The sequence below is a fragment of the Apaloderma vittatum genome, unplaced genomic scaffold (assembly GCF_000703405.1).
Source record: "Apaloderma vittatum isolate BGI_N311 unplaced genomic scaffold, ASM70340v1 scaffold25256, whole genome shotgun sequence".
NCBI classification, from domain to species: Eukaryota; Metazoa; Chordata; class Aves; order Trogoniformes; family Trogonidae; genus Apaloderma; species Apaloderma vittatum.
In genome coordinates, this window is record NW_009722670.1 from 18,663 (window position 1) to 32,802 (window position 14,140).

The 14,140-nt window shown below is 42.5% G+C and overlaps 1 protein-coding gene across 1 annotated transcript; it reads right to left on the reverse strand.

The window, feature by feature from the left end:
• Window positions 1–6,881: 6,881 nt before the first annotated feature.
• SNRK (SNF related kinase) lies at window positions 6,882–8,773 on the reverse strand (the record flags this gene model as incomplete). The annotated part of the gene is made up of 1 exon (XM_009871848.1): window positions 6,882–8,773. A coding segment is annotated over one exon (1,219 nt), but the record flags the coding sequence as incomplete, so codon positions are not given.
• Between the last annotated feature and the right edge of the window lie 5,367 nt (window positions 8,774–14,140).

A 14,140-nucleotide genomic window follows, 5' to 3' on the forward strand; every position in this document is an offset into this window, starting at 1 on the left:
AAACTTACTGACAAAACTCTGGTGTCCGATGAAAACATTAGAAAGGAGAAAGAAGTTGTTTACCAGTAACTGCCATTCACAAGCTGTGTAATCTGTGCGTCTGTCCTAGCTGGGCTGGCTGTGTCCCCAAGGCACACAGGCGGGGAGGCTTGTGTTTTCCGTGGTGCAGAGCTGCCACGTGAGGCCCTCGGTCCGGTTTTCTGAATGTGCAGTAGAGAAGGGCACAGCGGGCTGCAGGGTAAGAGGAAGTGAAGCGCGCGCTGAAGTGAAAGGAAATGAAACCACCTAGATCAGAGGTGTTTGGATCCCAGTATCTTCTGTCTTCTTCCTTGGAGTCCTTGAGCAGTTTTTCACAGAGCGGTAGCTGCAGCTGCAGCTTGGGCCCATCAGGCTGGTGGTGGGGAGTTCATGCAGGGTTGTGGAAACCACAGATGGGTTCTGAGCAGTTGCCTTGGGACTGGGCACGACCCAGCTGATGCTCTGCCCTTATGGGCAGTGAGGTTCATGGCACAGTCCGTTACACGGCGAGAGACACCTCTACAAAGACAGATGTGGCTCTGAACCGTCCAAGAGTGCAGGCAAACACACTTGGGTATGTGGCAGTTCTGAGGCTTAAGAGGTAAAATAAGTTCATCTCTGGTCTTAAGCTTTAAGGAGAAATTGGAATGAGTCTGGAGGCACCCTGTTTGGGAAGACACCTGTGTGAGAGTAGCCTGTACTTATCCATAAGGCTTGAATTTTACATTTCTTCTTAGCAGCAGTAATAACAACCATGGAAGAAGTTTTTAAGGAAAAGGACAGCCAAAAATAATTTGCAAGTGTGTCAAGGGTTAGGGCTGGGCCGGCCACTAAACACCAACAGATGCTCTCTAACCCCTCTCCCTTCCCAAACAGGAGGGGAAAGGAAATAAGGCCGGGAGACTTACGGATTGGAAAACTAAAATAGCTTTAATAAAACAATGATAGTACCAATAAGGAAATAATTAAATATATACAAATATATACAAAACTGCTATTGAACGCAACTCCCCTCCTGACAGCACTCTCCTCTGATGCTGCAGAGCAGGCAGCACTGGAGAAGCCCCAGGCTCAGCAGCAGAGGGGACCTGGATACAGGAACTCAGGATCGGAATTAAAGGCAGAAGATCAGACAGAGTCCTCCTCGGACACTGACCATTGAAGAAGAGGCTTTAGCCCCTATGATCACTCAGCTTTATACTGAATATGACATATATGGAAAGGAAAGGAACATTCGTGTTGGTCACCGGTTCTTTTCTGGCCCTGGAGGTGCAACCTTTTACTTCTTTGTGACCCTTTTACTTCCTGGCACCCCCAGTGTCTTACACAAGCGCTCATGGTAACCTTGGTCATTATAGGAGCAAGTAAAAGGAAGAGCCCTTCTGCATCCCAATTGTAAACATCAGGCATTATCACTTCTAGTAACGGGCACTGTCTGCAAGAAGACACCGTCACCTTCAGAAAGTGCAGTCTCTTAGAAGAGACTGAGCTGAGAAGAAAAATCACTTAACAGCATTGGTTCTGTTTAGCCCAAACCAGGACATAGTGATATAAAAGTTCTCTCATCAGGTACCTTGTGAGCCATGGGTTTAATTGCGTGGCCCAGAGGGAGCTGCTCAGTCAAGATGTCTCTTACTGTACTGGCAGGACTGCAGCACTTCCTGTGAACTTGAGGACAGTAGAAGATGAAAACACTGGAATTTACATGAGGAAAGGTTCCTCTGTAAGCAGACAAGCAAGTCTGTGTATTTTAGTCTACCTGGATCCGAGGGAATCAATCTTGAATCTCAGAGATGCTTGCACTAATTGAGAGTTTACTTCCTTATTCAAATACACAAAATCAGTGGGAACCACCTCCTACCACCACGTGCTTTCTTCAGGAAAGCTGTCACACCTCGTCCAGGGGCTGGTGGGGGCAGTGCCAGCATCAGGCTGGGGCTGAGAGCGGAGCCTCATGACTCATCTGCCAGCCCCAAAGACTGATGATGCCCTTAGAGAGGAGGGATCTCTCTGCACCCTAAATCACAGCAGTGATTGCATCTGTCATCACTGGCATGATGAGGGTGAGCCTGGGCATGGTGTAAGAGTGCTCATCCGCCCTTCTCGCTCGTTCCCAGCACCGCAGCACTGAGCCTCCCAGGCCTTCAGCGCTCAGGCCCAAGGTGTGCCAGAGCCCAGAGAAACGAAAAGATCCTTCCCTCCTGCCTCCCCAAGCCTGTATTTCTCAAGAGAGAGTAGTGAGAGGGAAGAAATAGAAAGATGTTACATAAGGGCTTGCTGAAATTAATTGCTAAGGATATCTGACATGACATATCTGAGAGCATAGTAAAGTCCTTACAAAACCCCTCCCATGCTTTTCAGGTCCTCTAAAGTATCAGATACTTGTATTTTTCATTTAATTCTTCTGCAATCTGGGATTTGAGATATTCCCCCCGCCCCAGTATAATAGCCTTTACTCCGTCACTAATTTGGGGTTCTTGACTTCTTAGAACTTGATGTCATTTGTAATACACACAGATATGCCAAACAGCTTGCTACTTGTAACTACAATTTTAAGCTCGAAAAAAAAAGCCAGAGTCTGTGCTTCAAGAAGGAAGCAGGCCAGAAGTTCCAAAGATACTTCTCTGGAGAAGGGCAGTCTGTCTGTCCCTCAGACTGCTGCACCTACGTGACTTCAGTGAGGAAGCCTAGCTGGCTTCAGCTAGTAAGCAGCTAAAGTGAGTCACCGTTAGGCTTTCCCAAGTACAGTCATGTCAAGGTGTTACTACTCCAACACCTTTTACTGACAGCAAGTCATAATCTGAAACTGGCAACAGACAGATTGATTCTGAGTCCTTCACATAAACTCAACCATGGGAAAGGCTGTTCAGGGTCTCTAGCTTTTAGGACATTCACGTTTGACCCTGTTCTCTGGTTACTGCCAGCCATCTCTGTTGGGATTTCTCTACACTGGCTAGCACTTTTCATTATTTGGCAATGGGAAATTCATTTTTAAAAAGAAATAAATAAAAATCAGACCTGTGTGTACCAATTACAGAGGAATTACTGCTTCGCCTTGTTATCTTCAAAAATAGGGAAGCGGTACAGTACTTGTTACACCTTTCCCAGCTCAGGCCCAGTCACAGCCCTGTGAGTCCCTTGGCCCTCCCTTGCCTGCTACCATCTACACCCAGTTTCGCATTAACCAGTTGGGAAGCTCACCAGCAGCAGCAAGGTCCCAGCCACACAAGTCTATGGATGCAGCTTCCCACAACTAACCAATCATAAAGCAATCTGACATTAATTGCATATAATTACATTACCTGTTAAATGCCGTTCATCCCTATAAGCGTGACACACACCATGTGTCCACACCATCGCTAGCTGGCTGTGGTTCGTGTTTCATGAACAGTTAAATCAAAGGCTCCGTGTTAAACGGCTGCAGAAGACCCAGAGCAGGTTGTGCCCAACTGCTCCAACCACAGCTCACCAGGGGCATCGCTTAAGGTAACCTGGTAACCTGCCAGAGAAAATACCAGAAACCACGTACCAGCACATGCTGGTGGAACGAAATGAGCACATGTTCCCGAGGTGCTGGCTCACATTGCCAACCCCTCCACAGCCTGAGCCGCTGCTTTTCACAGTACCTCAGAAAAAACAGAGCAGTAAGAAACTTTACACGTAACGACACATTGAGGCACAGCAGTTTATAAGCGACGACAGCGAGAGCACACGCCTGGAGTTGAGCTGAGGTATTTCAGTTCTCTCCATTCTGTACTTATACTAAATATTCGGGAGCAGATGTCTTCCAGCACATGGCAGTCGACACACTGCAATGTGGGGCACAGCTGCAAGAGGTGCACAGTGAAGCGGTTGCAGTAAATAAGTGGAATTAACTTCTGGGGTCCTGTTACATGTGAGAGCAAAACCAGAGCAGAGCGTACATGCTGACAGAGCTGGGCCTTGCACCGAGGTTTCAGATCTTGGGCAGTTTGGGTGACAATAGCTTTGTCTTAAGACAGTCTTCTCGTGGTGCACAGACGGCACACACCCCGCTACTCACTTCTGATATGTATCAGTGCTGATGCTAACATGTTGGGTTTTTACTACTGCCCATTTTACATTGCAAAGAAGAATAGTACTGGGTTAGGTTTAGATTAAAAACATTCAGTTGATACTGGTAAAACTTCAACTCACATACACCTTCATGAGAATAAAAAAATTAGTTTACATACCACTTAAGCAGATTTGGCAAGTTGGTTCATCTCACAGGAAAACCCTGAGACAAGTAAAGCACCTTAAGTTTCCCCAAGGGTTAATGACAGAAGGAGACCAACATGTGGCCGAGATAAGATTCATGTGACTGACTCGTGCACTGCACAGCAAAACGTTTTAACTGAGATTTTGAAACCGGTACTGGTATGTGTTCCAGAGCTGCCAGGACAGCCCCATGTTTGCCAAGATGGTAAGCAGGACAAGGGTATTAAAAATGTTCTCTAGCTGAACAGCAGCTTGTAAATTTTACGAAAACATGTAAAGCACCCCGATGGTCTAGCTAAAAAACAGCTGCCTCAACCTATAAACAAAACGCTATTTTAGCAGATGCTGGTCGTGACAACTTCAAAGCCTAAATCAAGTTCAATCCATGCAAGACAGTAACTGAGAGGTTACAAATTAACGTGCATTCACACACAAAGTTGGATTTCCTCAAGGCAACCTGAGCTTCCATTTCTACTGCTTTCTAATTTAGTTTGTGACTCTGTGACCTTGACAGGCACTGCTCTGTCTGGGCTGTTTGGTGCCCGCAGCACTGAGAACCTGCTCCCAGCCAGTGTGGCTCCAGGAGGGGCCAAAACCCAGTGACTGTCCGGAGTAACGAACCACATTGACATGCAAATTATCAGTTATGCATCAATCAATATATCACTTTTATTAACCAGATTTTCCATTTCTGTCGCACACCGTGAATGTTTATACAATGAAAAAGCCAAACATTGCTGGAAGCAATAAGATCAGCTGATATTTGTGTACCCTCTTAACACACACACACACACACACACACACACACACGCACGCACGCACTCTTTCTTGATGGGAAAATTGTATATTTCTGTTCATTAATTCTGCTTATTTAACTGCTACTCTTAAAATTCTGTGTCAAGATTGTCACATATTAAATACAGATTAAGTTGCTAGAGGTACATTATTTTTTATATATATTTATATACACACATACAGAAAAATACAAGACTAATTGTTCTTCCACGATATTTAATTTATACACTACCGAAACTATATGTAACTTTCAAAGACACGTTAAGGGGTACAAGAAACTGTTTACTTGCTCTAAATAGTTTGGTCCAATAGTATCTTAATGTAGTGGTTATTCTCACCCTTCCTTTTACGTGACGACATAGTACGACATACACCACATGCACAATCATTCACCTATCAACAAACGGATCAAGGACACCACTCGGACAAACATCTGTACACCCGGGGGTTCAACCAACCACACACAACTCTAAGGCTATGATACAACTATGCAGCATAAATGGTCAACACCGCTGTTCTAGAGTGAGCACCATATATACAGTCGTATATAAAAACATCGGAAACAAAATACACCTGGGGTTAGTTAAAAGGTGCCATTCCAAGGCTGTACATAGTATCAGGAAAGAGTATTTACAATACTTGGAAAAAAGCTGCAACAAAATAAGTTTATTGCCAATGCCCTTTATAAACTTGTCTCCTACTTGGATGTTACGCTCACTGTCTGTGAACCACACATCTCATTTCTGGCCCTTGGTAAGATCCCTGCTCAAAAATTTCAAGCAAATATGTTCTATGGCTTTGCCCACACATCTATTCTTGTAGCTTTTGATTTATAAATATCACACTGACTAAACTGCAACTAGAGTTTAAAACTTAACAAAGAAAAACACTTATCTTTCGCCTTATGCAGGAAGCAGAACATAAAATCCCCAGCTAGGCTAGTCCGTAAGAATACCCTACGCAATTCAGGCTCTCTACTTTAGTAAAGTTCTTTACTAATCAAAAAGAGCTGTAGAAATTATGACCAAGCGTAACGCTGCTCTTTGGTGCTCCGCTTACTCCGCAGCGGACGTGAAATGCGTTGTAGTATTTGACCTTTCTGCAAGTGTTACAAGATGCTCAACAACGTAAGCTCCTCTCAGACATCCGACGTCTGCCCAGGGCGCTGCTACATCATACCACCAGTTTCACTAGCATTGCTTAGAAGACCCAGTGCACAGCATGAAAAAATAAAACATTCTTGCCCTTCCCAAAACTAGGAATCTGCAATATATTTTATTCTAGATAATAAAATCCCACAAAGTTAATTCATCTGGTCAAAAGTAGCCTTTTGTACACAAATACTCTAAATCAAGACCTTGCCATGGCAATGTGAACCCAACAGAAAGCTGTAAAATAAACACTTTCCTATATGCTATTTTAACTGACTTTAAAAAAAAGCATGATTACTGAGGGAAAAGAATTGGTGCATATGTGGTGTACAAGTATTTTAAGTCTTTAAAAGAGTAATAATGAGAAAAATGTAAATGACAGTAGTAATTTCAATTTCGATCCAATTACCTACAGGTTTTCCATCCCTTATTGCCTTTTGAAATCTCAGGTAGGGGAAGAGAGGAGAGAAGGTTTACAAGGTAAAAACCTAAAATATTAACTGTCATGATATACTAATAACAAAAGTAATTCATACAAATACTTTATTTTCAGTTAGCATGTAAAAACTCAGAAGTAGACTTAATTTACCTTTGTTATTAAAAAAGAAGATTGTCTGCTTGTAATATTAACATATTTCTATGGGAGAAAGGTGCCTTACAAATCTACTTGCTTATTTATTTATTTTTTTAGAAAAAAGAAAACTGCTTCTAGCAAAACAAGATCTTTTCAGTTTGATTTTTTGAGCCACAACTTTATCCATATCATAGTTTAAGACAAATAGGTGTGGGTTTAAAATCATTTTTCAAGATCACTAATTTTCAGTGCATCTTTGCTTTGTACAAGCCTTGGAACATCTGAAAGCTCCCTGAAGAGTTTTCAGCATCAAAAAATTATTGCTTTGGTTCCGTTTCAGACATATAGAAGTATGCCACATATCACATATTTTAGTTATCACAGGTCAGAACAAGAATTAACATTTCACAAGCAAACAAAAGCTTCTCTCTCTAGTTTAAGTGCAGAATATGAAACTTTTAAGTGCTCCATATACATTAGGATCCAGATATTTATTTTAATTTAATCCAGATCTTCCATAGTAAAATTATAAATGTAAAAATTACACAATAAAATATTCTGGATTGTCAAAAAAGAAAAACATCAGCTAGCAGCATGCAGAGATCATGCATTGTCATACCATCGAGCAAACACAAAATTAAAGTGTAATAAATAACTGCTCAAAGCCCACTTAAAAATCTTAAGACAACAAAAGGGTGTCCATGACAAGGTGTTCACAGCTCTGAACAAGAAGAAAGATGCTGTCAAGTAGACTGAACTCTTAAAGTCAGATCGTCGTCAAATGACATGACAACAACTGGTTTGACTGGAGGTGCACAGGAGCCCCTCCTTTGGGTTCCGCTGAATATTCACAGATATCGTCTTTTCACAGAGAGGTAGTTGTAGCACGTTGTTTTTCAAGTTCCTGTTCTTTATCCTTTCCAATTCATTTGCCGCATCTGACATTTGGTCAGAAAAAAATTTTAGGCTGCCCAGCGAGGAAGCCTGATTTGCACTTCCGCTGGAACTTATACACATTTTCCACGTTGATTTCTCCTGTACTTTTACACTGGAAAAGGACAGACTGTTTTGAGGATCAAGAATGTATTTAGTGCTGCCATGAATCTGTGAACCCAGACAAAGGCTCATTAACTTCAGGCTTTCAACCAGTTCCCCTGTGCTTCTAGATGACAGCTGCATTGAGTTCCCAGATCCAGCGCATCGCCGAGTGGAACCCGAAGTGGTGTTGGTGCCACCACCGGAGCCACCAGAGGGGCTCCCCCCACCTTTGTTGTCACTGCTCGGGCTTGTTTTGTCTACCCCTCCATTTCCGTTACTTGGTTTGCTTTGCCCACTGCCGTCTCCTTGGCTGCCCGGGGGCCCTTCACTGCTATCCCGCCTATGCCAGGAGTAAGTAAAGCCACTGTCTTTGTCCAGGCGTCTCCTGCTTTCCGAGTCGTCATCGCTCGTCTCTGAGCTACTGCAGCTAGAGCCCCGGCCCTGGCTTTTCCTCCTGTGGTAGCGTTTGTGCACTGTGCTAGGTGAAGCGATGTTCATTTTTAACCTGCTGAGCTTCGGCGGCAAGTTCTCGTCCATGTCAAACTCATCATCGGACTCGCCCTCCTCAAAGATTTGATTGAGGACCGGTGCACTCTTTCTTGAAGTGAGACGATTTGTAACTGAAGGCTTACGGCGCAAAACAACTTGAGTCGAAAGAGAAATAGGTTTCTTATCTTCTTCGTCTTCCTCTTCATCTTCTTCTACTCTGAACAAACACTTCCGGCCGCTTGTAGTGGGTTTTAAGCTCACCGACGGGACTGCCGAAAGTGCTGGTCCAGCTAATTCAGGGAGATCTTCTTTCTTTGCTGAATCGCCGAGGGCCTTGCTTCTGTGACCATTGAGAACATTCTCAGCCGTGCGAGCTGGGGACTGAGGAACGGTTGCGTGGGAGAGAGGAGAAGCTGTAAGGTCATCCTCCAGATCCTGGGGTACATCGATTTTTGTTGGCCAAGATTGCCTACGTAAGGAGTTACAAAGGATAAAAGAAAAGTTAGATCATGACAAGCATTTCAGCATATAAGAAAATACGAGATCTGCACAAGAAAAGCACGAGCAACACCACAGAAATTGGCCTGCTGAGTGGCATGTTTGTAAATAACAGTACTGAGTAACTAAGGAAAACATTCTCAGAGAAAATGCATTTCTTCAGAAATGCTGTTATTTGAGAGGAACATCATATATACAAAAACAGTTTAGAAATTATGTTGGTTACTGTTAAAAGAAATCTTAAGATTTCACTGCTCTCAGAAAATGAATAAAGCAATAAAAAAACTCCCTTAAAATAATTGTGTCTTTAAGAAAATAATCTGAAGTAGGTAGAGAACGAACAGTACCTAGAGAAAGATATGAGCCAATTCAAACTTAAATACAATAGGATTGCAAATGCTTTTCACGTGAAGCTTCTGTTACTTTTTCCCTCATTATTCTAAAAAGCTGACTAAAAAGCTGAGTCAGAAGAAACATTCTCTCGTTTTCAGTAACTCTCATTCAAACCAAACTCAAAATCTCCTTTAATTTTAAACACACATGAATTGGGATCATACATTTATGTGTCCTTAGTTGAGCAACTGGAATAATACAGCGTGTGAATTCAGGACTTGGGCTGCTTGACCCTTCAATAAACTGGCTATCCAAGTTCAAAATGTATGACTATGTACGGGCATTAGCTCAAATAAAAATGAAACTAACACTTGAGTGTGAATCACTTACAGTTAGCAGCTCATATCTTCAGTATCTAAGCAGGTATCTCATGTTTTTTATTTTACTTTAAATCCTAATGTATATTGTAATGTTCCCATAATGCACACAAAATAAAACTAAGAACAAAGACTGTATACACTCTCTGTATTTTAAAAGCCTAATCCAAAAGACCAACACCTACAGGTAACACCTTAACACTGAAAAATTTCATTGCTTCACTCAGCATGAGCCCCATATTTCTTGTGGAGATCAAGAATTTTTTCCTAACCTCTTGAAGAATTATCTCTAATTTCAAAAGGTTTGCCAAGCATTTATCTTTACGTAACTAAAATACTCTAGCATACTGCATGAAAAGTTGTAGCAGAAACCTCTGTTCACGTATGCGTAGCATATTGTAAGACATTCCCATCTTTTGGGTGTGCCAAAAGAAAGGGCTGCCTGACTTTGTAGCCCAGTTCAGAAGCAAAGCATAGGAGGAACAGGGGAGAGAAAGCATACGATGTTTCACATCAAGTGTGTCCACAAATATCTGCTTGGACAGCCTATATACAAAGATGGAAGGATCATACCAACTTCCTGATCTCCTCTGGGTTAAGAGGTCAAGTTGAAGAAACACGGAAAGCTATTCTTATTTTAAACATGTTCTTTTAAAGTGTTTAGAACTACCTGCACTAGGACTTCATTTGCTCAAGGCTCCCTCTGTAATGGCTGGATAGAAAAGAATCCTGAAGTATGAGATACTTGTCCACACAGGTAACTCTTTAACTACATTTTCCCAATTGAATAAACTCTAAAGAAGAGTCTTTTAATAAAGCAAACATTAAACTCATCAAGCCTAACTGCAGACTTCATTTTTAAGCTCTAGCTTCAGTTTTGTTTCATGAACCAGCGATAACAAAATTCACCAGGGTCTCCTAAGAGTAGGACCTGGCTGCCAACACACCCGTTTTAAGTCCACGTAGGCACCATTGCCTGGGAGAAGCTGTGCAGGCTCCTTCCCATCTCGCTGGGCACTGGTTGCTGCTGGTGCCCTTCCACTGGTTCCCCTCCCGTGAGCATCTCTGCCTGGATGGAGCCCACACAACCACCAGCTCCAACTCAAGCTGTCCTGACAAGAAGTGGAGCCTCAGCTGTGGTCCTACTTGGTTTGATACTGGCATCCTCCCTTAGGCCCTGACTGACTCCAGAAATGCTGGAAACCACTGAACTAGTTTTCTGATGACTTATGCTATACTGCGTATTTTAAACTCAAGCAACTGTCTGTGATTAACAAATAGGACGTAAATAAATTAGAAACGTAACTACAAAAGTGACAGAAAATTAAGATCTAAATCTTTCAAGTATTTATCATGCTTTAAAAAGAGCCTGACGTGTCAGAGGAAAAAAAAACCGAAGCAAAAAAAAGAGTTCTGTGGCTGTCACAACAATGGGTAAATATAGTATCTAACAGTACTGTAGTTTCCAGGCAATAAACCTCCTCACTACAGTATGTTTATCATTCACAGCAGCCCATGTTTGCCTCCTTTCCTCCTCTATTCCCGTTTGGTCCCCATGTGTTGCCTTATCTAGTTGAGAGGTGAACCTGCCCATGACAGGGAGGTTGGATTAGATGATCTCTAAGGTCCCTCCCAGCCCAGGCCATTCTATGATTCTATTCCCAGTAGGCCTGAGGTGAGAGAAGGACAGAAAGGAAGCTCCAGGTTGCAAGTCAAGTTAATATTTTGAGGTCTCAAATATCGAAGTAATGCATTACTTTGTCATCTTTTTCATGAGGTCATTTTACATGAACACTTTCAATTCAGAATTGTCATGAAGCTACCTGCAACTATTAAGGGCAAGAGTTCCCAAGTTTATACAGATGCTTTTGTCATCAAAGAAAATTCATGCTCATGAGGCAGGCTTCAACTATTCAACTTTACAAATTCATATCAAGATCTCAATTCAATGAACTTATTTGTTCCAGTTTCTCACATAACTAGAGCAGTGCTTCTGCTGAGTGACACTGATGCTGAGAAAAAACCAAAACAATTTAAAAGCAGACTTTGTAAGTTTTAGAATTTTCATTTTAATATGAAGTCGTAAACTCAAAGTTTACCTCTGAAGTAATCTGTTTTAATAACTAATACTTGGTATTAGGCACATTTGATGTTCTGCTTGAATTTCTTTTTTGAAAAAAATTGATATAAGATGATCCATTAAGAGAGAACTGCAGAGTGAAAGTTACACTTTTACCCTTGAAGAGAGAGAAGCTCTGTAACACCAAGCTCCACAGGACTTCGGTTCTGTAGGCAACCCCCAGTTCCTGGGACAATAACTCTTCTGAAGTACACAACATAAAATTTCCTACCTAAGTGACCATGGAGTAAAAGACCTTTTAAGTGTAGCAACAAAATTTCAGTCTACTCTAGTACACTGCACATCTGAGAACCACTGCAAGGTTCATAGGGAACTCATTAGGCAGGCAGACTAATATGGTATTCAGAAGAGACTCCTCTAAAAGCCTCCAAAATCTCAGCCTAAATTCAAGGTAACAACCAATGGAGATGGTTAACCCGCTTTGCAAAGTGCATGTGCTTTATTTATAGCAAGTGTCTGCTTTTTCTTGATTGAACTCGAGGTAGTAGTATCTGACTTCTGTCAGTTAGGCCAAGGAAAATATGGATATGCGCTAGAAGGACACCACAGCATTTATGTCCCTATTATCATTCTTATCAAATGATTTCACATTGCATGAAAGTTGCACAAAGAAACCTTTGGAATGAACAAGCTATTCTGTGTTTTTCTCTAAAACCTACAGACAGATTAACAACACTGAAGGTAGGCAGCAATTCTAAACATCAGTACAAGCACTTAATATTCACCGCTTAAGAGATTAGCTAATAACAACTGCTACTATTGCTATTTACAGTTTAACAACAACCTAAAAGGCAACTTCTGAAGTGAATGAAAGTTAGAGAACAAAAATCAGTGTAAATGCCTCAGCACAAGCTCCATTTTCACTGAAAAGATTGTCGAGATAGAAAAAAAACCCCACAACCTTCATTGGCCCAATACCAGCAGACACCTAATCATGGTCTAATATTTAACTCAGGAAATTTAAACCAAAATGTTTAAGAAAAATAACAGTTTTCAGTATGTATCCTCCAATATCTATGTGCAGTTAGAAACTATACTATTGACCTTGTGTTTGTTTGGATTATTTTTTTTAAAAGTATATGCTATTGTAACTGAAAATATTTTTTGCTAACTTGTTGCAGAGCAAATGGACTGGTTGAACACATCAATACCAGCTGAAGCTAAGTTCCCCCTTTAGCTTTGCTGAGTCACAAGCTGAAGCTTTGAAAAATCTGAGGGAACCTTACCATGTTTTTTTAAAACATGTTTTTTTGAAACTAAAAAAAAATTTGCAGTATCTTTAAATGGGTGATCAAAGCAATTAATTCAAGTTTTCCTTAGACAACAGGCATATCAGCTGATATGAAAAAGAACAAAAATAACAACCTACAGACATTTGGCTCCAAGCTTGATTAGGGGATAGTATCAGAGAGTGGTTTGAGTTGGAAGGGACCTTAAAGATCATCTAAGTTACAACCCCCCTGCCATGGGCAGGGACACCTCCCACTAGACCAGGTCGCTCAAAGCCCCATCCAGCCTGGCCTTGAACACTTTCTTCCAGGGATGAGGCATCCAGAGCTTCTCTGGGCAACCTGTTCCAGCGTCTCACCACCCTCCCTGTAAAAAATGCTTTCCTTATGCCTAATCCAACTCTGTCCTGCTCTAGTTTAAAACCATCGTCCCTTCTCCTATCACTACATGCCCTTGTAAACAGTCCCTCACCAACTTTCGTTTAGGTCTCCTTCAGGTACTGGAAACCTTACGGTCTCCCCAGAGCCTTCTCTTCTCCACTCTGAAAAACCTCAACTCTCTCCGTTTCTCCTCGCCGGAGACCTGCTCCAGCCCTTTGATCATCTTTGTGGTGCATGTCCTGCTTTGTTGGAGAGTCCAGAGCTGGACGCGGCACTCCAGGTAGGGTCTCACAAGAGCAGAGTAGAGGGGGAGAAAGAATCACCTCCCTTGACCTGCTGGCCAGGCTTCTTTTGATGCAGTCCAGGACAAGGTTGACTTTTTCGGATGCCAGTGCACGTTGTCCACTTGTGTTGAGCGTCTCATCAACCAGCACTCCCAAGTCCTCTGAGGGGCTGCTCTCAATCCACTTGTTGCCCTGCCTACACAGGTGCTTGGGACTGCCCAACCCAGTATCACACACACCTCCTCATCATCTTTTTTGTTTTGTCAGTACAAATCCCCACTCATCAAGTTCTCACTTTTCAGGACATGAGCACTACCTGCCCTTTGTTCCTGTGGCTACTTCCCGTGGCTCTGTGCCTTTCCTGGGCTAAACTGCAAGGGATGTTTTTGTCAAGCTGAACTGAAGGATGCATCAGCCCCCTCCTGCCTACACGTGTGCCTTGTGTTAGTGCTTGTGAGCATCGGCTCTGAAACAGAATTAGAACCCCCTGGGCCCAGGGACTGCCCTGGGGCCAGCACCTCAAGGCCCTTCCTCCAAAGGGCGCTGGGCAGAGGGGCACTGGATTGGGCTGTGTTGGGCGGGGCTGGGGCGGGG